Here is a 25,010-nt window from a genome sequence, read left to right on the forward strand (position 1 = left end):
AAACTCTATCAAGCAAATCATCATCATCATCTTCTTCCAAACAAGAAAATATTCTTGTTTCTCACTCTAGCTATGAGGCCCTCATTGTTTGCAGAATAAATAATTAGAAAAAAATAATAATAATAACGATTGGCGCGGGGGAAGAACAAGCCCTGCCTTTCCAGCCTTGCAGTTTTGCAGGCCGACAGCCAACTCACTCCCAAAGGGCACAACCGTCATTTCCAAACCCTTCTATTTTCCAACTGTTTCTTCTTGTTTTCTCTCTGCTTTCTTCACCCTTCACTCACTCTCATAATCCCATGACCACCACCCATTTCAACCTCCCCACCCCCACCACCGCCCGCATTGTCACTCCGCTTCTCCTCTGGTCGTGAAACCCCCACACCGCCCTCCGATGGCCGGCGGCAGCGTGCCGGAGCTTCTGCAGCTCGTCCACGACATCGCCGGAGCTGGTAATTCAGGCTGCGGCGTGTTCAGGAAGGACTGCACCGATCTGGTGCGGCGGATCGCGCTGCTGACGCATTTGTTCGAGGAGATTCGGGACTTCAAAGGCCGCCAATCTCCGCCGTCGGATGCTTCGACTTCATCGTGCTCGACGGAGCCGTGGGTTTCCGATCTCGTCACGGCTCTTCAGGCTGCTAAGCGGCTTGTATCCGATTCCAATTGCGCCGCTCCAGTTCTCGCCGTACGTTACTGTTGCTCAATCTCTACTTTCAATTCGAATATATCAGATCTTTTGTGCAGTAAAATGGAAATGTAGTTTTGTTAATAGCTGAATTGGATTTTGGGTACTATATTTTCCTAGTTTATTTGAGTTGTTTGTTAGCTGAATGAGTTCCGAAATCGGAGCTAAGTTTTTGGTTGAATTGGTTTATGATGATCAGGCTGAAGGAAGCAAAAAGATAAGCTTTCAATTTCAATGTGCCACCTGGAGATTGGAGAAGGCGCTAGCTGAAATACCGTATGATCAGTTTGAAATCTCAGAGGAAGTTGAAGAACAGGTGAGACTGATTGATTAAGTTTACTATGCTGAGCTGGTTTGTGTTTTATTTTATTTTTATCGTTGAGAAATTCGAAACATTGATGAGTAAAAATTGGTTCTTGATAAAAATATGGTTAGGTTGCATTGGTTAGAGCACAATTGAGAAGAGCCATAGAGAGATATGGGTCATTGGTTACGAGGAAAATGTCATTTCATGGCCTCCCTCAGTCTCTGGTAGAGTCTGGAGAATGGGTGCATGTGGTAGAGGATAATAGTAGTTCAAAGGTGATAGACAATCTACCCAAGAGCTTTAGTGCCGATGATTTGGTTCATAAATTGCAAAGGATGAGTAATATACGTGTGGCGGAGTCGCCTTCGCTCTGCTCAGAGAATGAAACTCATGTTGATGGGGAGGAAGATACAAAAAAGAAGCCTGACGCCGCTGTTATCCCAGCTGATTTTATATGCCCGATATCTCTGGAACTCATGAGAGATCCTGTTATTGTGGCCACTGGTCAGGTATGCTAGATGCTAATCAATTGTTTCACTTTGTGAATCTGTCACAGTTCTAGTTTTGGCTTTGATATTTTCTTTTTATCTTAAAACTCAACAATCTATGGCATGCTTGGTTCTGCAGACGTACGAGAGATCTTACATACAGAGATGGATAGACTGCGGAAATACAACTTGTCCAAAAACTCAGCAAAAGCTTCAAAATGTGACACTAACTCCAAATTATGTCTTGAGAAGTCTAGTTGCTCAGTGGTGTATTGACAACAACATTGAGCAGCCAACGGGATTAACAAATGGTAAGCTCAAGAAGAGTGATGGATCCTTTCGTGACATTAGTGGGGACATTGCAACCATTCGAGCTCTGGTAAGCAAGCTTGCAGGTCGATCAGTTGAGGAGCGGAGAGCAGCTGCGGCAGAAATAAGGTCACTGTCCAAAAGAAGTACTGATAACCGAATACTAATTGCAGAAGCGGGTGCTATTCCTGTTCTGGTCAATCTCTTAACAGTAGATGATGGTTTAACACAAGAGAATGCAGTGACTTCCATTTTAAACCTCTCGATATATGAAAACAACAAGGGGCTCATAATGCTTGCTGGTGCTGTTCCCTCTATTGTACAAGTCCTCAGAGCTGGAAGCATGGAGGCACGAGAGAATGCTGCAGCGACAATTTTTAGTTTATCGCTTGCTGATGAGAACAAGATAATTATAGGTGCATCAGGAGCAATTTCAGCTCTGGTGGATTTGCTTCAAAATGGGAGCACAAGAGGGAAGAAAGATGCTGCAACAGCGCTGTTCAATTTGTGCATTTATCAGGGCAACAAAGGGAGGGCTATCAGAGCCGGGATAATTACAGCTCTACTAAAGATGCTAACTGATTCAAGCAATTGCATGATTGATGAGGCACTGACCATTATGTCAGTTCTTGCTACCCATCAAGAGGCTAAAGTTACTATAGTAAAGGCCGGTACAATACCTGTTTTGATAGACCTTTTGCGGACAGGCCTGCCTCGAAATAAAGAGAATGCATCTGCCATTTTGCTTGCATTGTGCAAGAGAGAGAACGAGAACCTTGCCTGCCTAAGTAGGCTTGGTGCTGTCATACCCTTGACAGAGCTCACTAAGAGCGGAACAGAGAGAGCCAAAAGGAAGGCTAATTCATTGCTGGAGCATCTTCGGAAGTCGCAGCAGCTATAACAACAATTGTAGAGGTAATGCCATTGGTTTCCGAATTGTTAATCAATGTCCTCCAAAAAAATTTTCTCAATGAATGTTCCACTGTTCTTTTTGTGGTGTGAATCTGAGAATTCGAGATAGATATGAATAAGTCGATCGATCTCAATGCTTTGTATATTCGTTTCTTCCTTTTTTTAAGAGTGAGAACATGCTGATTCAATACACATTGTTTTTCTGTAACATTCTTTAACTTCACTCAACAAGACGTGTTTTCCTATTCCATTCTACTGGTAATCCAAATGGGAAGCGATCCAGTTTGTGGATAATTGAATTTCTGGGTCATAGACAGAGTTTCTTTGCTGTAATCATGGGCTCATGAGACCTACCAAGTTCATTATATGTTTCGTTTACATCACATAAAGTTGAGGGAAGGACGGTGAGATGATCACGTTTACAACTGTACTTTGACAACGAACATTATATCATAATCCAGTTGGTTTATGATATAATGTTCGTTGAGTTTTACAACTGTACTTTGACAACGAACATTATATCATAATCCGGTTGGTTTATGATATAATGTTCGTTGAGTTATCAAATCCTTTCTTACCTTTAGCCCCTTTAGGATAGTGACCATCTACATCTTCTAAACTAATTTGATACCTAACTCTTTCACCACTGTTCCTATTCTTGGCCACAACTTGCACAGATATGATCGCCGCCGACATGAGGTTGAGGAACTTTTCTAAATAAACATGCCTAGATTCCCTAAGCAACTTTTATCATTGTCAACGGAGCAATAGCTCATTTCTGGAAGTTGGAAGTCATAAACCAATAAACCGCGTTTATTATTAAATGGTTAATAAACCGATTAAACCCTACTAAATACTTACGAACATGCTCGGCGTTTTGGTTTGATTAGTCCGGTGTAAAGCATAAGCACGAGTTCAGACATTGAAAGTCCATATTTTGAGCTCTGCCCAAACTCTAATAGCTAGATACCTAGATTACAAAACGATTTTCTACCACTTTTTGTTTCAAATTTTACAAAATTCTAGATTTATTTTCGGTCGACAGAAGGAATTGGTGCGTGTAAGTCTTCTGACAAGGCTGCCTATTTCCAATATCATTATGGTCCAAATAAGCTTAACTAGTGAAATTTATAAAATGTTATTGGCATAATCACACCAATCTATAATCGTTTGATTCATTTCTTGAACATATATGTTCTGAGATAATGACCAAACTGTAATCCAAACGAATACGAGAGATTGAAGGCGACACCTCCCATGCATTAACTGGAACTGATACCAGCATTAATCCTGCACGTTGAATTTCAATCATAGTTGCCTAATTGGGCATTGCTACTTTCAGGCTTTGCGTCTAAGAGAAGAATAACTACTATTAGGGAAGTTATGTACTGTACAAAGGATGATCGAGTCAGTGAAGTCTGATTGTGGAGAACGTATACTGTATTAAGTATTAACTAGCCACTTCTTCCAAATTGATGAGCTGAGACAATACTTTACATCCAGAATTCTCAGTCTACTAGTCCATGTCAACACTGCCGGCCCTGGGGCAAGACAGATTAGGTACCAGTCTAGGACCCCAATTTTTGGGGGTCTCACCAAAATTCTTTGTACATCTGCATTTTTTTTAAGTTAAGAATATTTTTTCTTAATTATGCAATATTCACCGATTATATCTCTATTTCTTATTACAATTTTTCTTCTTCTATCAATTTAAGACATAAAAGCCTTCTCATTTCAAGTTTTTTCTTTCTCAATCAAAGACATAAGATGTAAGATTTTTGAAACTCTTTATTTTGTGTTTTCTATTTATTTTTTTGGTATGTTTTCTTCTCTATTTTGGTTAAGATAATGTAATGAAATCATAATTAGTTGAAAATGTAGGACTTCATAGCCATTGATATGCTTAGAATAATGAATTTACTTTGCCTTTGTTTATATGGATTTTAGAATTGTCCATATTTCAACTTTCAATAATGAACAATTAAGTTTATTTTTGTTCTTCGAGTATTTATTTTGGGGCCTCAATTTTTTTTCACCTTGAGCCTCCATGCACATAGGCCGGCCATGCATGTCAATGTTCTCCATGCTGCCCAAATAGATGATTAAATCAAAGATGCAGCGCCAATAAAAGGGTTTGAATCATTAAAAAAGAAAAGAAAAAAGGTTAGATATGCTAATTTGCATACAAAGAAAATTCCAAAAATAAAACTACACTTATGTCTAATCATGGTTCTAAATTTCTAATAAAGAGAGCTGACGAAGTGCTCAAGTTGAGGCAACTTAGGCAAGATATTGGTAAACCAGATGCGCTGTAAGGTGAAATTTTTGAAAGTATACATTCCATATGAAAAATGAGACATAGTCTGTGAGTTTATAAGAGTTTGGGTCACTCTATCCATCACCAATTGGTTTTGAATGTGAACGTCATATCACTTTATCATGGTATCAGAGCGGGTTATCCATGTTCATATGTGAAGCCCAAATGGTAACACGGACTCCACGTCACCAAAAAATATTGTCCACGTATATAACTTGAAAATTTGCTACACGTGCGGGGATGTATTGAGAGTATACATCTCACATGAGAAAATGAGATTTAGCGCTTTTAAGTTTATAAGGGTTTGAGTCATTCCATCTATTACCAATTAGTTTTAGATGTAAACCACATAACACTTTTTCAGAAATGACTTCAAGTGAATTTGTAGAATAACTTACTATTTCTTTCATGGCGTTTATATCATAAAAAGCCTCACTGAATGCCTTTGCCTGACTGGCGTTTATAATTTACCAGTTCTTACTTCCTAGCTTGGGACATGATCTGTTTTTCCCCAGTCAAAAATCACGTACGTACAAGATATCAGCGTAATGCAAAGAGAAATATTAAGACCGAGCCGTGATTAGCGTGAGCATGTTTCTTTGAATATGAACAAATCAACAAATACGATTAGACAATCATCTTTGTTCCATACATCATGGAGATATATGAACACGAGGGTTGTTGAAATGAGAAAACCCTATTTAAACAAGAATATTTACTATTTAGCGAGGAAAGCGAAAGGCTACGTACTCTACGTTTTTGTAAAAATTCATACAACTAAATCACTCCTTTCAATATAATTGCCTTCTTTGACCAACGACCAATTATATATAGCTCTCTCAACCTGTCCGGGAACTCCTGCATTACCCCAAAACCCCAAAACACTAGCTATCATCATCAACGAAAGACTGAGAGCCGAACCAGGTGATCGAGTGAGTTGGGATCCCAATGGGAAACAGTTTGGGAAGCAAAAAGAAAGCAAAGGTTATGCAAATTAGTGGGGAGACATTGAAGTTGAAGACGCCTGTCCAAGCTGGTGAGGTAGTGAAGAACTACCCTGGTCACGTTTTGCTTAAATCCCAAGAGGTAAAGCATTTGGGGATCAGAGCAAAGCCTTTGGAGCCGCACCAACACCTTAAGGCCAAGGCAGTCTACTTCCTCGTGGAGTTGCCGAAGGTTAGTAGTACTAGTAGTGACAAGTTAAAAGAGAAAGTTCCGAGGAGAGTCCAGTCCGGAATAAACATGACTGCCAAGGACAGGCTTGAGAGTTTAATGCTGTCTCGGAGGTCGGTTTCCGACCTCTCCATCATGAAATCGGTACCCGAGAAATCGCAAGATGGGGCGGTGCGGTTGAGGATGAGGCTTCCCAAGGCTCAAGTGGAGATGCTGATGCAGCAGAGCCGAGATGACGAAGAGGCAGCAGAGAAGATTATGAATCTTTGCATGGTTAATGCCAACATTGGTGGTGAGACCAATGAGAAGGATGATCATGGAAGAGTTGTTAGACTAGGCTCCAAGAAGCGTGAGGTATGCTTTCTTCTAGTTTCAAAGGCATCGATCCTGTATTTGTGGCATGTTAAGTGGTTTCAGTGTTACACATTGTTGGTTCACTTTCGTAGTTTCGTCCTTTTCTTTGCTTAAATCATTGAGTAGATAAACAAGTTGGTAATCGATAACTAATTTGGTGGACATATGATAACTAATTAAGAACATGTATGATAGTCAATTCTTGGTTGTTCATCCCTCGATCTAGTCTAAATTAGGAGTTGAATTAGTTATAATGTTTTATAAAACAGTTTTAAATATGCAAGGAACAACTTCTTATCACATACATAACTAAGTTGGTGCTACTAAACTAAGTTGTCCCAAACTGTTCCTTAACTCCTTGAACTAGGTCTAAGATCCTGTTCATACATATATTATGACACTTAACTAGCTAAATATGCCTTGTTAAACGAGGAACAAATTGCAATTAGGTATTAAAAATGTGAATATATGATAAGATCGAATCATCAGATAGTCAAACATTTCACCTGCTTTATCATCATCGTGGGCGTTGCAATATGAATATCTATGGTGCTTGGACTTTGCTACCCACCTTAGCTGGGTGGGATTTGAACCCAACTTTCATGTTCATTTTAGGGTAGTTACATTGAGCACTTATTAGTCAACACACTCTCCACACAACATATTTTGGTGCAGCATCATCTAACTCTTGTTTTGGATGCTTAACCTGCAGAAGCGAGTGAGCTTCCGACCGGTCGACGATGGAGAAATACAGCTAGCTGTAGCTGCTTAACAAGCAGTGGGCAGCCGGTAATGGAAATGTTTGTGGCAGTTGGCGGTCCAGAGTCGAAGGCTCTACTGTCCACACTCTTTCAGTCTGTCCAGTTTCCGATCTACCAATTGGTGCAATCAAGAGTTACCTAAACCTACTGATGTAGAATGAGTGATTGTATATCATATAGTGATGGTCATCTTTTCTGCTTTGACCATAGATCTGTCCCTGAACCCAAACATACAGCTTGAGGTTTACATAAAGTTGAAGTTTAAGATTAAAGATGCAAAATTTTAATTCTATTCCAATAAGTGCATCCAAGGCTTCCAGCATCGTATTCATTAAGCAAGGAACTATAAGGTAGTTGTGTACATGTGATTCAAAATGAAAACGTGCTTAGTACTCTTAACAAGCATTCCCAGATTGATACAGGAGCTAAAAACTAAAAAAGAGTAAAACATGACTAACTGAAAAGTGATATTTTACTGATGAGGAACATGGACCAGAAATCCACCTATCAATGTTTTTTTTTCTTTACAGTGGTCTACTTTTACATCACCTTGGTAAGCCTACTTCAACCCAGCACTGGTAACTTGAACAAAATAACAGTTACCAGCTCCAGACATTAACACTTCTAAATTGGGTTACTTCCTGCCCCATATACAAAACAGGGGGAAGAAAGAAAACCCACCCCTAACAAAACAAAAAATTATCAGATGGAGGGATTTCCCTCCTCTCTGTTTATCAGCAACAATACCCCTATCCCTTATTGATGAACATTTAGTGGTCAAAAGAATGAAATGATGCAGTTTAGGAAGACCATTGATCAGGTACAGTGAGAAAATAGGTGGTCATTGCCTTCCGGAATCTTTTCTTGTATTGCTTAGGAGAAATGATTGTCGGGGAAGCATTCTTCGGACCGCCAAGTATTCCAGATGCCTTCACCCATGTCTCCAGATGCTTGTCCCAAGTATATTGTCTCATGAAATCAATGATGCCCAAAACCAGTTCCTTCCGCTCATCGTCTACCCCAACCAGCAGCGAGTAGTCCATCACATCAACAGACTGCACACGATGCATTTATTCTTAATGAGAGCTATTATATTCAACTATTAATCTAGCTCAGACAGATGCAATTGTAGGCACATATGCTAAGAAATTATTAGCAATTATAGCTGAAAGCAGCACTTTTTCAATGGAAGTTTTGATCACATGAAATGATAATGTCCATCCCAAGCACAGAAGAAGCTGTGAAACCTTTGGAAATCATTTTAGAAATCTCAATGCATCCATGGTAGAAATTTGTGAGATGCAACAGAATGGAAAGGGGGTGAAAGCATACCGCTAGAAAGTTTGTATCGTTCCAAATTGATCTTTCCAGGCTTCTCTTCGCTTTGCTTCCAAGAAAAATGGGTTTTGTACGGAGTGATTCCAGCAAATTCATGTCCAACAATACTTTGTTTGCACCTGTAGTATCAGAATTGTAACGTGATCGAGCAGACCCCTTGAGATCATATACCCTTGATATATTTCTTTTAAAGAATAGGTTCTCCATCACCATTAAATCCATTTTCGTTTCCTTCCCACCTTTCAGGTGTTTTACGGTGACCTGCCAACATACCAATGTTATAAATCAAAGTCATTACTCTTTAACATGCCTATACAACAACAACGAAACAAGAAACCAGGGAGGAAGTTCTAACCTGATATATACCAAGAATCTTTGCAAGACAAGTTGGGCTTCCAGAGCCAAGAGAATCTGTCAAATATTTAAAATACTCGGGTGCGAATTCCTGAAAGGATTCCAACTCTGTCTTTGTAACTTGCTTTACGATGAATCTATCATCCAATGATTTGGCAAAATATACATTGCTTTTCCCCCCTTGTGCACTCCATCTCTGGCAGCGGCTCAAGGATCGTACAAAATCCACTTCATTGGGGCAGCATATCTTCCTAAGGGAGTCAAAATGCTTTGCGAAATAACAAGTCACAGAAAACTTCACTTTGCCTCCAGCATTTGAGGACTCATCCTCAAACGAAATCCTTAAGTGTGGAGATTTCTTGGAATCAGCAAACAAGTTACTCATAGAGGATGAAGCGTCTTCAGATCCATAATTCCCATAGTGGATATAATCCAAGTCCATAGAACCAAAAGATTGCCATGGTGAAAAGGTGGGAGCTGCTGAATCTTCTTTGAAGCTTTCATGAATGCTCCAAGCCCCCTCATGCTCATTCAGCTTATCACCTACCCAGTCCTCGTAATCCTTAGAACTAAGGGCATACGATATTATGCTTGTGGGCTCACTGTCATAAACACCAACAACTACACTATTGTTGGTTGTCTGAGAAAGCAGCAACCGGACTCCATCAGCTATTTGAGATGCAGAGGAGATAAATGAGGGTGTTGAACTTAGTATCACGTTTAACTTCTGAGATTCTGACGGCAATGCCTGAGAATAAGTCCGTGTTACACTAGCAAGAGGATCTCTCACCATACTCCTGTAATCTCCAGAAGCATGAAAAGATCGTAGTGTTGACATATGCAATGAAGAAGGTGGCAACCCTTTCCTAATCTTTTCTTGGAATCTTACAGCAGAATCAAAAGAGTGAACTCTCATTGGTGCCACTAGATTTCTAAAAGGAGGATTATCATGTTGGCTCGTCAGCCTAAAAGCAGCAGGTTGGACTCCATCACCCTGTGATGCATGAAGTGGTTGAGCTTTCACCAGAAGTTGATCAGTTCCTGTCCACGCAGAATCTATTCTCTCAGAAAGAGTAGAGTTATGAGACGCCAAGCTTTCAACGGGTGTCTCATCTCCAACAATTTCCCTATCTGAATGCACGTCCTCCTCAGAACATTCGAAGATTGACGCACTAGATTCTATATCTGACGGCAAATCATTCCTAGGAGACGCCAGAAATTTTGGAGATTCAGACACATTATTACCTTCATGGGTAAAATCAGGCCTGCCATCCTTACTTGGATCAGTACTCAAATCTTGCAGGTAGCCAGCAGATAAAACCCCATCTGAAGCCCTGGAAACTGGATTCTTCTGAATAAGTGAATTCAACGAATAAAGCTGGCGATCCCAAACATGAGAACCAATTAAAAGAGACCGTCTCAAGCGATTTAGCTCCAGAACGTCCATGACAGCCGTTTGGCCAGGTTCAGTAGTCTCCACAAAAGCAGGTTGCAGAAAACCCTATTAACAGACAAGGAAACTAGATTACAGAGACATTATTTCCAGAAGACATTAGAAAAGAACTAATAATAACAACAACACCAAACAACTACGAGGAGGATATGCACTCCAGGACACCTTTCTAACCTTCCTTCACTTAAGTTTCCCAGGAATTTACCCAATAACAGTCAGTCACAATATTAAAACCTACTGAGTTTTATACTTACAATGTATTCATTCCTCTCCTTTTTAAGTTGATCTTTCAGCTCCACGATGTGGTTCTGTAATCCACCTGCACCTGACATTTCACATCCAAAAGATCTATTCTTTTCTTCCATGAAGTCAAGTACATCAGAAATCTCCGCATATAAGGTCTCCATCTTTCCCATGAGCTGAATGAAAAAATTTAAAAATGGTAATTAGAACTGAGATATTGTAAAATTTCATAAAGTACAGAGCTGGTTAAATAGTAGGCACCAGTCCAGTAAAAAGTGGAATCAAGTTCTTTAGAGTACCTCTGTTGCCTCTTTTCTTATCCAATCTGGTTGAACTTGGCCATTGAATTCTAGCACCGAGGGCGGCAAATGGACAGAAAGAATATCAATGGGGGAATATCTAAAGAATGCCACCATGCTCCCAAATCTGTTATTCAACAGTCGTTTCCTTTAATTTAATAGAATCACTTAATATAAGAAGAAATAGCAGCCAATTGAACTAGTACTTACCCATAGTAACGGAGACAGTCTCGTTGCAATGAATGGCCACAAGTAGCTACGCGATTAGCAGTGGCATGGTTTGAAAAGCTAAGTTCCAAGAACTTTCCAAAAGAAAGTCCCCAAGCAGCATCTGACATGACCACTCTACGTGTTGCTGGTGGAACTCCATCTATATGGGCACACCTCAGACAACGGTGCCACATCCAAATTTTACCATCTCTTTCCCCAGGGAGCTTTATTGAAGGAAGGCGTCTCACATTGATGGTAAGGTTTCCTTGTTGGTGGGTGTAACATAGGACATGGGCCTCTGCTAGCTCTTTACAAGATCGACAGAAAGATGTCTGCAAGTCATAAACCACATAAACTATATAATTTCACTCTATAACTTTGAATATAATAAGGAACGGGAAGTAGTGAAATAAAACAACAAAGAATTACCCGATCAAATAGGTCATCACGTAAATATCTGCCAAGTGGCTTATCAAAGCAGCCATAGAACTTTATTCGCAGAAGTCGGGAGCGTTCACAAACAGTTCCTTTCAGTACACAATGGCTTGAAAAGGATACCAATATGCTCTGATGAGTGTCAGCAGTAGAAAAGTACTCACTGGAAGGCTCATTCTGATCAATCCTCTCAGAGGTCGTCAATTCATGAATATCCTCATGTTGACTCTCCACATGAGGCAACGTTTCTTGCAACTCCAGTTGGTAAATACTTCTTGTTTCAGCAGACTGTGCAATCAGTGCCTTTATATCCTTGTAAGAAGTGTCTGCAAACATATGTGATGATAAATCATCACTATATGGATCAGAAAATGAATTGCCCACTTCAAAGTCCACAGAACCATTAGTTAAAGAAAGACTAAGGTCAGGAACAAGAAACCCAGACGAAGATTCTGATCTTTCAAATTCTGGGATCAAGCCTAAAATATCATCATCTTGCATGGAAGCCTCAGCTACAGCTTTGGAATTGCTCGAAGTAAGCGAATTAGCTGAAATTGAATGTCTAGGAGTCATCTTGGGCAGAGTAGCACCCTCATCAACAAGGAATGATGTTTCTAGGGATAAGTGATAAGCTGCAAACACTGCATACTGAACGACATGTTTGATCTTCTTCAGTTGTTCAACACATGCACCTTTCAGCAGGACCTAGAACAGAAAGTAAATTGATAAGAACAAACCAAGTCCAATATCCTTGCACTATATCAGGCTAGCAGATTATGAGTAAATTATAATAAACCACCTGAAGATGTTCATATCGTTATTAGAATAATCATTACCGTGCAAGAAAGACGCCTTGGGCACCCTTCAAAAAACATCAAGGTTTTCATTGGCTTCTTGTTGAACTGATTAGCTGGCTCATGCTGTTCAGAAATCTTTTCCAACCGGAACAATTCACAATGTCCCAAGCGGGCTTTAGGGATGTCATCAATGGATGGAGTAATAAGGGCGCCAGTGCACCGAGCTATGCGCTCTAGTACTGGCCTTTTAACATTCAGAACTAATGATATTTCCTTTGCTAGCAAATGGTCTTGAGCATATGAAGATACACTTTTCTCTACCAGCAGAACATTCGGACGAAGGGCTTCTATCTTTGAAATAACCATCCTAAGATGATCATTTTCCTGTTCAAAAAAATTTCATTTAGAACTTTAATTTTTTATGACGCATCATCAGTTCATAAAGATAGGCATCGTTCAGATGAATAAGAAGAAAATCCCAAGAAAAGAAACAAAACCTGATGCAGTAATGTGTTAAAAGAGGCCAACTGGTTTGGAACTTTCTGATATTCAAGTGCTCCCCCTAAGATAAGTAATCTAGGATTTTTGTACTGTGAGGTCATGCGCTTGTGCTTTATGTTCTTGGTACAAACTACTCCTTTTACGAGGGTGCTGCATCATACAAAACGATCAGCTAAAGATCTAAAATGATCTTGCCTTACAAAAATCTACTACTTGTCAGGGACATTATACCTGTCACTTGGACTTCCTGATGGAATACATTTAACTTTCACATAATCACCAGGATCCATACTACCTCCACGGCTAGTATCCGGTTTAACAAAATTTGCAGCTTGCCATGCAATTGTAGTTACTATGTCAAGCCAGTCTTCATCTCCATCCTCTTTGCTCATAAAACCCTCACCTTGTAAGAGTTGAGATACAAGTGCTCTAAAATGCCCCTGTACCACAGCTCGAAGAGGTTCCTTGTGGCCCTCATTCTGTTTGTCCTTTGCAGGAAACATGCTGGAAAGGCTACTACTGGAAGAAAACATTGCACCTGAATCTCCGATATCATCATCTTCATCATCATAGGAAAAAAAGTTAATCTCTGCCTCATCATTCTCATCATCTGGTGGAGGGGGATACCAAATGAGACCATTGTTTTCAAAATCCAATGGCTTTTCATGTTGGTTGTGGAAAGCTGACATATCATCAGAGCACTCATCAGTAATATCTGGATCCTCAGTTCGTCTCACAGGCCTTTTTAAAACAGCCGTAGTCTGTTGAACCAAGGGGCCATCATTCTGAGTCACTGGGATTCTCTCCTGCCTCTGCTGTACTGAATGCCCTCTTTTAGAAGTATAATAAATTCTAGATGAGCAATCAAACTGATTTGATTCCAGAGACCTCACACTGTAACACTCACACCTACCGCTAACACTATATATATCCAAATTGTCATCACAATATTCACTTAAAGGGCTGCACAAGTTCTTTGCTGATTCTTCTGCCTCTTCTTCATCACTCCTGCAAAGTAATCATAGAATCAATAAGGCAACAGGTTTTGGCTACAGTTCAAAAGGATGTACCAGAATTTAAAAACTACAGCTACAAAGAATTAAACATACCTACTATGAGAGCGACGAACAGCCACTGGAGACGGGTACGAACTGAGCGCAGTCATACTCTTGGCAGCACGGGGTGAGCAGCCATCATCCTGGGCTTTTTCAAGATACTTTGAAAGATGATCAGTCCCGGTGGACTCATCATCCCCACAACACTTGATCGTTTCATTGCTAAAACATGGGGATGGCGGCTCAGGGCTATCTCGGGGAGAAACAGAAGGATGCACTTTCTCACTACACTTTCTCCCACCTTCCCTCCTCAATCTAACCAAAGAACAATACTTACAGAACTTAAGATCATCCTCTCCCACCCCATCACCGCTCTTCAAACCATCCCACTCACCGCCCTGAACACACTTGCCACAAATCCACCGCCCGCAGCTCTGGCAGTGATACCTATTCTCAATACAACTAGTGTCTGTACGGCACTCACAACACATCTTGCCACCGTTCCCCGGCATATCCAGCTCACTAGGCAAGGACCTCAACCCAGTTGTTCCCCTAGTAATCCAGGACCTAACGTTGTCTACTAGATCTACCAGGGAACGATCAGGTATTCCCATAGATAAATATTCCCATAGAATTGTGAAAATCCAACAAGAATATGAACCACCACCTCTGGATCTTCCTCCTTTTTCCAGCTTACCTCAAAATCTAAAACTCTCTTTATTCTTTTTTTATTCTTCTGTCCTAAAATTCTAGTATATCAGAACTAAAATCCCACAGTAAAATTGGTGGGATGTGTATGCACTTTTGATTATGATCTTTCTTTCTTTCTTTAGTTTTTTTTTCTTTCGAAAAATCTGGAATCACACACCAGCTAAAATCGAAGCCACAACAACTCAAACTCTATATACAGCCAATTTCAATCACCCATATCACACCACGTATAAGAAAATCACCTCAGAAAAACTGAGCTGAGCTGAGCAACAACCACTAACAACTCGAACAGAATCGAATAGCAGCGAAAATTCGAGAGTAAAGAAACCCTAACCAATCCCGGAGTCTTCAAGAATGCAACCGGCGACCGACTGGAGCATATCACGGCGATCTGAGCGAGCCGCCGAGCACTACTTCCATGAACAGAGAACAAGGAGCAAAACGACGCCGTGTTGTGTGCTTTGATGAGCAAAGAAGAAGAAGAGTGTAGAAGAGAAAAAGGAACAAGAAGGAGGAGAAGAATTAAATGCTGAGAAGAATGAGAATCAAAAGCAAGAAAAGGAGGAGTACGGAGAAGGTTCCGGAATCAATATAAGCTCGCATCTCGAGGAACGCCAACGCATTCGCTTCTCTCACACTATTTCTTCTTCCAACTCTTCCGCCGCTCTCGCCGCCGCCAACCGCCACTGCTCCGCCGCAGATCATCGTCCGTCTTTTTTTCTTCTTCTTCAATCCATTTTCTTCTCTCTTTCTTTTCCGTTTCAAAATTTGTAGTTTTTCTCTTTCTTCTTCTCGGCACAACTGCTTATAACTTGAATCTATTGCTTTTCAAAAAAGCACTTTGTATCCTTTTCAATATAATATCTGCTGTTTCTTAATTTTTGCTCAATCGCGTTTTTGTGTTTTTTAAACTTGGTTTCAATCTGGCAATTAAGGCGGGTCCTTGGTCAGCGTGGGATGCTTAATTAGGGACTAAAAGTCGTGATTAATTAAATAATTAGATGATGGAAAAATAAAATAAATAAGAGTTTTTCTTGTTGTTAACAGCAAAGAAGGGTGTTGATTGGTCAGCATCGGGGTACAGATGGAGATGGGTTTTACGGTAACGTTTTTTGGAAACTCAGTCAAGCATTTATATATTAATTATTTATGGATTTTGTTGGATTATTAGAGGCATGTCTTTTATTCTTGGAATTTGGGGGGGGGTTTAGTTTTCTATTTTTGGCGCGTGTATACCACGCTCCGGGGACAGCATCTAGAATAGTCGTGGTGGGCAACTCATGGGCATGGGAATGGGGGAGGAGGTTTGGTGGGTCAGGTTTTCACGGGTTTTTCATGACCCGAGAACAATTCTTTGGTTTTGACCCGGAATATTGGATGTTCCAAAGTGTTGTCAATGGCTCGTGTTTGATGAGAAATTTTTATATATTATTATAGTACCACCTGGTAATGTTCAGTGGTCTTCCGTACCGGTTATATTTCGATATATAGATTTATTACACTAAAATTCTTATTTAATATATTTTTATTATTTGTAAAATGAATTTTATGAATATTAATGATTTTGAATTAGAATTTCAAGTTTAGAGTTTAAGGTTTAGGGTTTAGAGTGTAAGGTGTAAGGTTTTAGGGTTTAAGATATTAGATTGTAGGGTGTAGTATTTTAGAAAGAAACCCAAAATAATTTTTGACAAAATAACTTAAATATAATTTTTTTAATTAAATCTTGAAATTATGATTAAAAGAATAGATCACTAGCCATTGACACGTGATGCTACGGTAGGACTGAAAAATTTCTCGTGTTTGATAATGGAATGCTGAAAGTCAACTAGTATAGGCTCTTCTTAATTCTTACCACTTAGGTAAAAGATATCTTGATCTAGTAAGAATAATATTTTCGTTCGCAATTACCATGCGTCACGTTTTGTACCGTGTTCTATTTTAATTTACTCAATTAGGACATTATGATTCTTTATTCATACTTCTATGTTCATTTGATCGAACTAATGGTGGTCAGATTCCTTATAGTGATTGAACATTCTTTATTAAAGATGGTTCTTACACCAACCGCGACATCAATTGTGTACGTAATTTGCTCGCGATGTATTGATACATAAACGTACTTATAAACGTTTTATCAAAAAGCGTGCCTTTGAGGGTGAAAACTAATTGGGATTAGGGGATCCAAAGTTTAGGACAAAACCTAAAATGCCTGACCTGGAATGTTATGAAACAGATGAGCAGGGGATGTGCCATATTTGCCAATTGGCATGTCCCCCTTGGCAAAAAAAAAAACTAAAGCAAGCTCGGAGGATTTGGTCAGCGTTGAGATTTGGTGGGAAGCCAACATCGATCTGCAAATAAAGCCTTTCGTGCTTTGCCCTTCTCAAATTCTCTACCGAAAGCAAAGGGGATGGCTTTCTTTTTTTCTTTTTTTCCTCTTGGCATTTTTCTCTTGGCTACGTAGCTTTGCTTCATGGTTTTATTTCTCCACATGCCATCACCACCCTTTATAATTTTCTTCATCAAAGCCAAACAAACCTCCATCACCACCCAAAAAGCTATATAAACAGTCACCAAAGATAAGCATATAGGCTGAGCCGCCCCTACAAAATTGTCTTCGATCATCGTCTTCATCATCATACCTGACTCATCTCCATGTGAATAATAACATAGATATGATACTAATCCCCCTTTTTGTAAACTATGCTTTGTCAAATCAGGAATACAGATTAAGACCTACACACACAAGAAAAATACATAGCGTTTTCTCTGCCTAACTTAGAAAGGCAGAAGCCTCATGAAAACCCCCACCCCATCTCTCTAGTTTACTATATAAATCAGTACAGTCAATAAGGTAGAATGGAGGACATTGAATATATTTTAGGGCATCCACTAAACCCAATTTGACCAAGTTTGGCGTGCATATAATTTCCACGCAATGCAAGGTACCTTAAACTTAATCTAGGCGTGATGTTAACATGTCATCACCCACCTTAGTAGCAACAAAATTAGACCCTAAGCAAAAAAATTAATCACCACTACTAAGCTAGGGTTGCAAGAAGGATGCATCTACTAAAGTATGGTATCATTTTGACATTATCCTTCAGAAGTCGAGTCTAGTTTTCAAGCTAGTGTAATTCATTCACTTGAAATTAATTAGAGGGTGTGTGTATTATCGGATGAAATTGACTAGACATAAAAATCTACTAGCTTTATAGAATCCTGTAGCTTCCTCTACCTTAATTTGTTATAATTAATTAGTGTGGTAAGGTAATTCAATATCAATGATACATACAGAGCTGATGTCTCTGATACGATCATTTTCGAATGAAAAATTAATACAGTTAATTAATCGTGCTGAAAACATGCATTTCACTAATTAGAACGTCATGTCTAAGGAACACCCTGAAGATTATCCTTACAATATATCAACTGCTTATAAATCGTTTGATTATGTTATTGTCGTATACAACATCGATCCTTAATTTTACTCATCAGGTAAAATTTGCTTACTACCTGTCTGATGACTTAAAGGATTTTCCGATATGTATGAACTGAAGGATAAGGATTATGATTATGATTGTATTGAAACATACAATTGCAAGATGGTGATATGCATCGATGAGGATTAGTGTACTTGTTTTGGCTATCTGTCTCTCTATCGAAATATCGAATCATGTTGTTGGGTTAAGCTATGCATCGATCATATATGCATTACTATAATCGTTGAACTTTGCTGCTTAATGACAAATAATTAATGTTGATATAGTTCTGAGTTTTGGACTGCTTAAATATTTGGATATGAAGTTGATGTTTAGGCTTGGATTATTACACTGGCTATTTGGTAAACAATTATTTCCAAAGTTTACTCCAATGAGGTGCATCAGATAGTATATATTATTCCTTGGTTAATTATATAATTTTGGTAATGGAGAACCATGATTGAGAATTTGAGAGAAAGAGACTCAGACCAAACCTTTCTTTTGGTGTATTCTTCTCCCTTTATCAGAACAGGTCTGAGTTTCATTTCAATGTGATGTGCATATTTCTGTAGCTAGTCGTAGTCTTGATTTCCCAATACAGACTTGCAGATAGGAAGAGTAGTATTCTGGGCAACTGCCACTCATTTTGGACACTATCAAATTGCTATATTCCACCTCAACCAATAAGAATAGAATTGCTGTTAGGTCAGATCTCAGTACAGAATTTAATTGTATGAAGCAAACTCATTAATCCACAGTTTACTGTAGGAGGTTGTACATAATAAATACTTGCCAAATCAGAATTAATACTTGTATCTATATATATGAAACGAGGGCATGAATCTGTACTGCTCGTTTTTAATTGCAGCTGCAAGTTCCACACCTTGTAACTAATTAGATTGACAATCACATTACTCCCCCCACCATGCATGTTTGGGAAGGTAGTTGACTCCAACGTGTTTCCCATGGAGGATTTTTATTTTTTTTATTTTCTTATTCAGAGGCAGACATTGAGAATGATATAGGATTTAGAGGGCCTGAAGGGGTGGACAACCATATAAGTGAAACTGGGACAAGCAGACCTGAGATTTGTTCTTTCATCAAATCAATATTCTTTTACTGCAAATAAGTGAAGACTATGAAACAAATATAACCTTCATATTGTGATTGACTGTTAGGTTTACCATCAGGGGTGTTGCACCAAGAGGTAAGCCGTTTGCTTACTTTTCAGTTTTGACCACCCCGCTGTGCTAGTTGATGAAATTTCTCACTTCTGAAATTTATATCTACCAGCAAAATAGCATGTTAACGTGAATCAGAACGAAGTTGAAACTGGAAATATGGTGTCGGCTGTGCAGAGCAGTAATGTTATTGGTGCTTGAAGAAGACAACAAGCATAGTGAATGATGAGAAGAGACAAGAGAATCTGGAACAGCAAAGATTTCAGATTGAATAGTGACCTTGCTTTTCTGTTACTGATGTGTTTGGGGGATTTAGGGAAACCAAAACCTGTTATATCACCAGTAGAATAATAGCTGAATTTTAAAACATAGGGAGATGTCAGGCATAAACAGATGAAGAGATGATATATGAAGCACCAACTACATCAACACTGGGATGATGTAATATGTGGCATGGTATAAATTCTGGGGATACAGCTTTATTTTTTTTTATACAAAAAGTTTTACTTTGCATATCCTCACATCAATTATTTCCTATTTAAATCAATAAAGCTGAATAATAGATGTGAAGGGCTGTGTTCATCTTATCATTTTTCAAAACTCCAAAACAGTCACTGCAGGATCTCAAATATTTTATTGCGGTTCTTCCAGTACAGAAGGCTTAGTTCATCTTACATGAGCACTAACCTGCCCGCAGAATTAAGAATGACCCTTTATGCATTTCGGTTTCATTTGTCAAGTTGTTAATTAGCCTGTAAAATAAAACCTTATCCTTAACAATACAAGATTAAACCTGATAAATAATACAAAATAAGACTTATAATAAACCAAATTGGAATACTTTACTCTTTAATCCCGAAGAGTTGTTCAAAGGGCATGATGCTCGTCTAAGGTAAGCTGATAACAACATATTGGATGTTGAAATTGTAAATGTTGAATCTAATGGATTCAAATAGATTGACATATGGTCGGTTTTTGCCTAACCTACAAGACCTTTTCAGAACATGAACTGTAAACACATTTGACTTGTATATTAGGTGTATAAGAGCAACTTCAAAATTATTAGGCATCACCTGGTAAGGTTTACCACAGCGAAGGACTAGACAATAGAGCGACTGTATATGAAAGTAAAATGTTCATGCTCGTTTCGTACGCCTTCCGACTTGAAGAGCCAACTCGGTATCAATCTTGAGGGAGATATCTAGAGCTTTAACAGAATGTGTCAGTGCACCACTGCAAACACAACAAAGGCACTTCAAAGACCACGCCAACAATACTGTAAAAATCTCTATCATTATATTGTACACAGCAACCTAGCTATTGCACTGAGATGTTCAAAGTGCAATCATACACTTCGTAGATTCTAACTTGGAGTCATATATCCACTAAAAATAGTGCATCTCTGCAGTCCCATTTTGCAGTAGTATCACAGCTTAGTGGTTTCATCAATCTCACAGTAGCAGGACAGCATATTAGGCCCAAAAGGAAAAAGACAATATTTGCTTAAAAGAACTCCACATGGCAGATTAAGCATCAGTCATGTCGAAGTTCCGAAAGAACTGTTCAGCCCATATTGGTTATTGTGATAATAGTCAATAGTTTGAGATTAGGAGTTGTGTCATTACCTAGAAATGTAGTCCACTCCTGTTTGTCCAATTTTGTGTACTGTTTCAAGAGTAACATTTCCAGATGCCTGTACAGCGGAATAGATAAGTCAGAAATCAAAGTTATGCAATCAGACGTTAAGTTCAAATCCTGAAACAACCTCAAGTATTTTGTGGTAACTCCTCATAATAACATAAAGGTGTGAGAGAAACTTGTTTTCAAGCCAAAAAGAATCAAAAATAAAATAAAAACTAGAGTGAGAATTGCTTTTTATAGCTTTATACAGGCTTCAAAACACTCGACTGAAAAGAAAAAGAAACACTAGAGTGAAAACAATAAGAAAGGGATATATATAAAAAAAAGATTAGGTCTGTGGATATGGATAAGAATTAAACATCCACAATCAGCCTAGAGGAGGTGCACATTAGGTGACAACTCTTGTTATGTCTATCCGATAAACAAGGATGAACCTCATCAGGAAAACCAATATTAAAATGTATAAATAACTCTAGACTACCTCTGTCTCAAATCTCCGTTTGATCAAATTCACAGCTTGTTCGAGCATGCTGACATCAACATCACCATTTGACAGTGGTACAACCATATTATCCAACATTATCCGGGTCAAGGAAGTCTTTGTTTGAGATGCATAGTTCAATACTTGTTCTACCTCATCAATTGTCCGGGTCTCCACCTGGTGTTCAAACCAAATATTAGTAATCATGGTCCCTTTGAAAACCAATCTTGTACGTGCCACTGGCAAACATTAAAAAGTATCGGCAACGTGAAATAGACAGAAACAGTCTGAGATATAGAGAGCTAAACATTCTGTTATTGATTGCATAGGAATTGTAGCACACAGAACATGTAAGAACTTGGCAACAACTAGGGATGTTCTCATCAGGAATTTGGAAACATTACCTCAACCTCCATCTGAAGGTTTCTTTGCTGAAGATAGAGGTCTACAGACTCCAGAGCTTTCATGATGCCTCCAGCTATTGATATATGATTATCTTTTATCATTACCATATCAAATAAGCCCATTCTGTGATTTTTACCACCACCAATGAGTACCTGCAACAACAGTTTAATACCAGGCGGACAAAAGAAAAATATGACACTGGCAAGAACATGTGTGGTGTGTATCTATATGTCTAATAGGAGCAAGGGAAAGATCTATACCGCCCACTTGTCTACCAGCCGCAAACCTGGTGCAGTTTTTCTCGTCTCTAAGATACATGCAGGCTTTGCACGATCTGCCATCGCCTGCAGGCAACACAATTCCCTCACACTTCCAACCAAAATTTTATACACATAGTATAACTTTTTTTTTTATCAAACACATAGTATAACTTAAATTATTAGTATTTCATTTTCAATATAGAGATATACGTAGGATATAAGTACAGGATAGCTGATTAAATGACAATCCACAACCTAACATGAAAGAACTGACAATTTCTGTTTTCAGTTATGTGTCTTGATGTTCTAATCCAATATAGAGAGGTAAAATGTCCAATGTTTTGTTAGAATATCAGGTTTAAATCTGTATCTGGATGTAGAAAGAACTAAGCAGTTTCTTCAAAGAAATTTGATCCTATATCCTTTTAGTCAACTGACATAGAGAACACTTTACAACAAATCTTAATAAAAAAAAGGGCAACATTTAGAGTAGAGCCGTACTCTACTCTAAATGCATTGCCTCCAACATGGTAAAATCGGACCCCTTTATGCTAAAGGAAGAGCTACATTAAGTATTGGTCTGTGACTCTTTTGATGTATAGATAGATTAGATCATGAAACTCTTCACAGTTCTGAACCATCATGCGCATACTGAAATAAAGGAGCATCCATCTTTGGAATGACATTCCCTTGATGTGTTCAACTTGCAGCACTAAGTAGTATCCTATTTATTTTGTTCTATAGAAAATATGAAATGTGATCAATACCTTAGTTAAAGTTGCTACTCCACTCATCCTCTGCATAAAATTCAGTACTACCCTCTCTGCTACAACAATGCTGTGTGCTCTTCCTGCATATCAATCTGTAAGACTTCGCAATAAATTTTGAAAAGCTCCAAAGAATTTTCTCAGAACCTGAGTTACCATAAACTTTTCCAAACTCTAAGCCTTTACGTACGGAGTCTCCATCCTTTTGTGACCACTCAACCTGTATCGACATGTAAACCAATCATGTCAGGATACAAAGAACAAAAATATTCAAGCACACAAAGTGCAGTGCTTTTATACCTTTAGAGTGGGATCAACTTCATTAAAAATCATCTCTGCAAGTGCAATTCCGGCAACTATACCATTCTCCTTTGCCAAGAAGTGGGCTTCTACTTCCATATCAGGTGGAATGGTAGCGAGACATGTCACGTCGCCTACAATTAAAGCAACAATCTTGCTATAATATGTTTTGCAGAGTAAATCAGACTTAAAGATCTCAACTTAAAACCGTTTAAAATCAGTTCATCACAAAGAACCAAAAAAAATTTCAACCTCTGTCCCCAGCGTCTTCAGCAAGAGATGACTTGATGACACCCGCAAGATCATAAGTCGGATGTGAAGGAGGCTTTATTGGTAGTGCTTCAAATGATAAACCGGGCTTTTCAGCTTGAGTTGCTGACATTCTAACAATCTGCCTGCAAGGGAACAAGCCCACACATTCCAAATCAACAAACTTTGAAATGCCACAAATGATCAACACAAATCCAAGTACGGAACAAAGAAAGTTAGAACATTTGAACTACTCAACTACCATATATTCCATTAACTAAGTCCAATGACAGAGTTTCTTCCATGATTTACATTATGGCAAAGCTTTTAAGGTACTTCACTACTCAACATTATCACCATTAGGCAGAGTAGTAATCACACTCAGGAAAAACTTGCCTAAAGGCTAAATCATATGTCATCAAATTCTCTATCTTTACAAATACAATTACACACCATGACTAAATTGAAATATACAAACCATGCAAATGGCAGAGCAAAACTAGAATTACACAACTGAAACTGGGTACCTCAAAGATTGAAACTTTAAACAAAATTCAGACTATAAAGAACGCAATTCAACTCGAATTAAAGCAAGCCAAAAAGTGATGATAAGAAGTGGAGGTGGAGGATTAAACCTGATAGGAGAGCGCAGGCGGGAGGTGATAGGAAGGCCGTAGGGAATCCCAGTTGGCGGGTAAGTGTTGCGCGACTTTTGCAGAGGGAACAATAAGGACGAAGAAGATGAAGAAGACGCAGCAAAGGCCATGTCCAACCCAATAAGAAGTTCTAGTCCAGTTCAGGGCTTTCACTTCCAATTCCCAGCTCCCAACTCCAACCCAACAATCTCAGTCCCCAACATCCCCTTTCCATAAAAAAAATTTTTTGTGAGATTGCACATTTTTAAACTAATTACAAAGTGGAAAAAACTTGCAATGTAAAAATTTAACTATTTAAAAGTTAAATAACTAATAAATATCATTTTTGCAAAAAATTGATCTAAAGAAAAATCGTTTTTATAGTCGATTGCATCAAACAAATTGACGATTGATTATAAAACTACTAATTTTCACCGTGACTGTTCATTTGTTTGATGCAATCAACTGAGTAAACGATTTTTATTTATATTGATTTTTTACAAAAAAAATCTTTATTGATAAAAAAAACTTTTAAACGATTAAAACGATGTAATACAAATGTGAGAGAATTCGGGCGTATACATATATACTAAGTTATATGCAAGTATTTTCCTTACAAAGTAGACACTTAGTGGTAAATAAATAAAGAAAACATTCTTAATTTGAGCATGCCAAGATCCGTCTAAGTCAGTTTTCATTTTGCTTTGTGTGGTCATTGGTCAAGATATGCAATGGCATTCGAAAACTTGTTTGTTCATAGACATGTTGAAAGAGTAGCTCGCAAAGCAATTACAAATTTACCTTGAATCATTGTCTTGAGTCTCAGCATGCACATTTCTATGTTTCGACCCATAAATGTTGCAGTGCCAAATTGCATGGTAGATGAATGATAGAGTATTGGTAT

At 38.6% G+C, this 25,010-nt stretch overlaps 4 protein-coding genes across 4 annotated transcripts; 2 read left to right on the forward strand and 2 right to left on the reverse strand.

Moving 5' to 3' along the window:
* Positions 1 to 295: 295 nt before the first annotated feature.
* Positions 296 to 2,927, forward strand: LOC126792622 (U-box domain-containing protein 11). Its single transcript, XM_050519051.1, has 4 exons — positions 296 to 685; positions 885 to 1,001; positions 1,121 to 1,501; positions 1,620 to 2,927. The coding sequence occupies exons 1-4, from the start codon at positions 395 to 397 to the stop codon at positions 2,688 to 2,690; spliced, it is 1,860 nt and encodes a 619-aa protein (XP_050375008.1). The 5' UTR covers positions 296 to 394; the 3' UTR covers positions 2,691 to 2,927.
* A 2,945-nt stretch (positions 2,928 to 5,872) lies between these two features.
* Positions 5,873 to 7,601, forward strand: LOC126792623 (uncharacterized protein At1g66480). Its single transcript, XM_050519053.1, has 2 exons — positions 5,873 to 6,545; positions 7,258 to 7,601. Exons 1-2 carry the CDS (start codon positions 5,967 to 5,969, stop codon positions 7,315 to 7,317), a joined length of 639 nt encoding a protein of 212 aa, XP_050375010.1. The 5' UTR covers positions 5,873 to 5,966; the 3' UTR covers positions 7,318 to 7,601.
* Positions 7,602 to 7,801: 200 nt separating this feature from the next.
* LOC126792621 (putative 1-phosphatidylinositol-3-phosphate 5-kinase FAB1C) lies at positions 7,802 to 15,488 on the reverse strand. The gene is made up of 11 exons (XM_050519050.1): positions 14,046 to 15,488; positions 13,168 to 13,944; positions 12,933 to 13,086; positions 12,475 to 12,819; positions 11,633 to 12,343; positions 11,204 to 11,535; positions 10,994 to 11,120; positions 10,706 to 10,870; positions 9,000 to 10,499; positions 8,639 to 8,905; positions 7,802 to 8,361 (listed from the first exon to the last, which is right to left on the reverse strand). The coding sequence occupies exons 1-11, from the start codon at positions 14,603 to 14,605 to the stop codon at positions 8,107 to 8,109; spliced, it is 5,193 nt and encodes a 1,730-aa protein (XP_050375007.1). The 5' UTR covers positions 14,606 to 15,488; the 3' UTR covers positions 7,802 to 8,106.
* Positions 15,489 to 20,191: 4,703 nt separating this feature from the next.
* LOC126790857 (quinolinate phosphoribosyltransferase [decarboxylating] 1a) lies at positions 20,192 to 24,329 on the reverse strand. Its single transcript, XM_050517212.1, has 10 exons — positions 24,107 to 24,329; positions 23,475 to 23,617; positions 23,223 to 23,356; positions 23,079 to 23,142; positions 22,923 to 23,005; positions 22,156 to 22,239; positions 21,895 to 22,047; positions 21,491 to 21,667; positions 20,994 to 21,061; positions 20,192 to 20,601 (listed from the first exon to the last, which is right to left on the reverse strand). The coding sequence occupies exons 1-10, from the start codon at positions 24,235 to 24,237 to the stop codon at positions 20,505 to 20,507; spliced, it is 1,134 nt and encodes a 377-aa protein (XP_050373169.1). The 5' UTR covers positions 24,238 to 24,329; the 3' UTR covers positions 20,192 to 20,504.
* Between the last annotated feature and the right edge of the window lie 681 nt (positions 24,330 to 25,010).

The sequence above is a fragment of the Argentina anserina genome, chromosome 4 (assembly GCF_933775445.1).
Source record: "Argentina anserina chromosome 4, drPotAnse1.1, whole genome shotgun sequence".
In the NCBI taxonomy this organism is placed as follows: Eukaryota; Viridiplantae; Streptophyta; class Magnoliopsida; order Rosales; family Rosaceae; genus Argentina; species Argentina anserina.

Excerpts from the sequence above, each read along its gene's own strand:
- LOC126792621 (XM_050519050.1), bottom strand. The coding sequence starts at position 14,605 with ATGGGAATACCTGATCGTTCCCTGGTAGATCTAGTAGACAACGTTAGG. Across the intron at positions 12,344-12,474 it reads CAAGGCGTCTTTCTTGCACG|GTCCTGCTGAAAGGTGCATG; the intron begins GTAATGATTATT and ends TTTCTGTTCTAG. Across the intron at positions 8,906-8,999 it reads AGATTCTTGGTATATATCAG|GTCACCGTAAAACACCTGAA; the intron begins GTTAGAACTTCC and ends GTATGTTGGCAG.
- LOC126792623 (XM_050519053.1), top strand. The coding sequence starts at position 5,967 with ATGGGAAACAGTTTGGGAAGCAAAAAGAAAGCAAAGGTTATGCAAATT. Across the intron at positions 6,546-7,257 it reads TAGGCTCCAAGAAGCGTGAG|AAGCGAGTGAGCTTCCGACC; the intron begins GTATGCTTTCTT and ends CTTAACCTGCAG.
- LOC126790857 (XM_050517212.1), bottom strand. The coding sequence starts at position 24,237 with ATGGCCTTTGCTGCGTCTTCTTCATCTTCTTCGTCCTTATTGTTCCCT. Across the intron at positions 21,668-21,894 it reads ACCTTCAGATGGAGGTTGAG|GTGGAGACCCGGACAATTGA; the intron begins GTAATGTTTCCA and ends TTTGAACACCAG. Across the intron at positions 20,602-20,993 it reads GGAGTGGACTACATTTCTAG|TGGTGCACTGACACATTCTG; the intron begins GTAATGACACAA and ends TTGTGTTTGCAG.
- LOC126792622 (XM_050519051.1), top strand. The coding sequence starts at position 395 with ATGGCCGGCGGCAGCGTGCCGGAGCTTCTGCAGCTCGTCCACGACATC. Across the intron at positions 686-884 it reads GCGCCGCTCCAGTTCTCGCC|GCTGAAGGAAGCAAAAAGAT; the intron begins GTACGTTACTGT and ends TATGATGATCAG. Across the intron at positions 1,002-1,120 it reads CAGAGGAAGTTGAAGAACAG|GTTGCATTGGTTAGAGCACA; the intron begins GTGAGACTGATT and ends AAATATGGTTAG.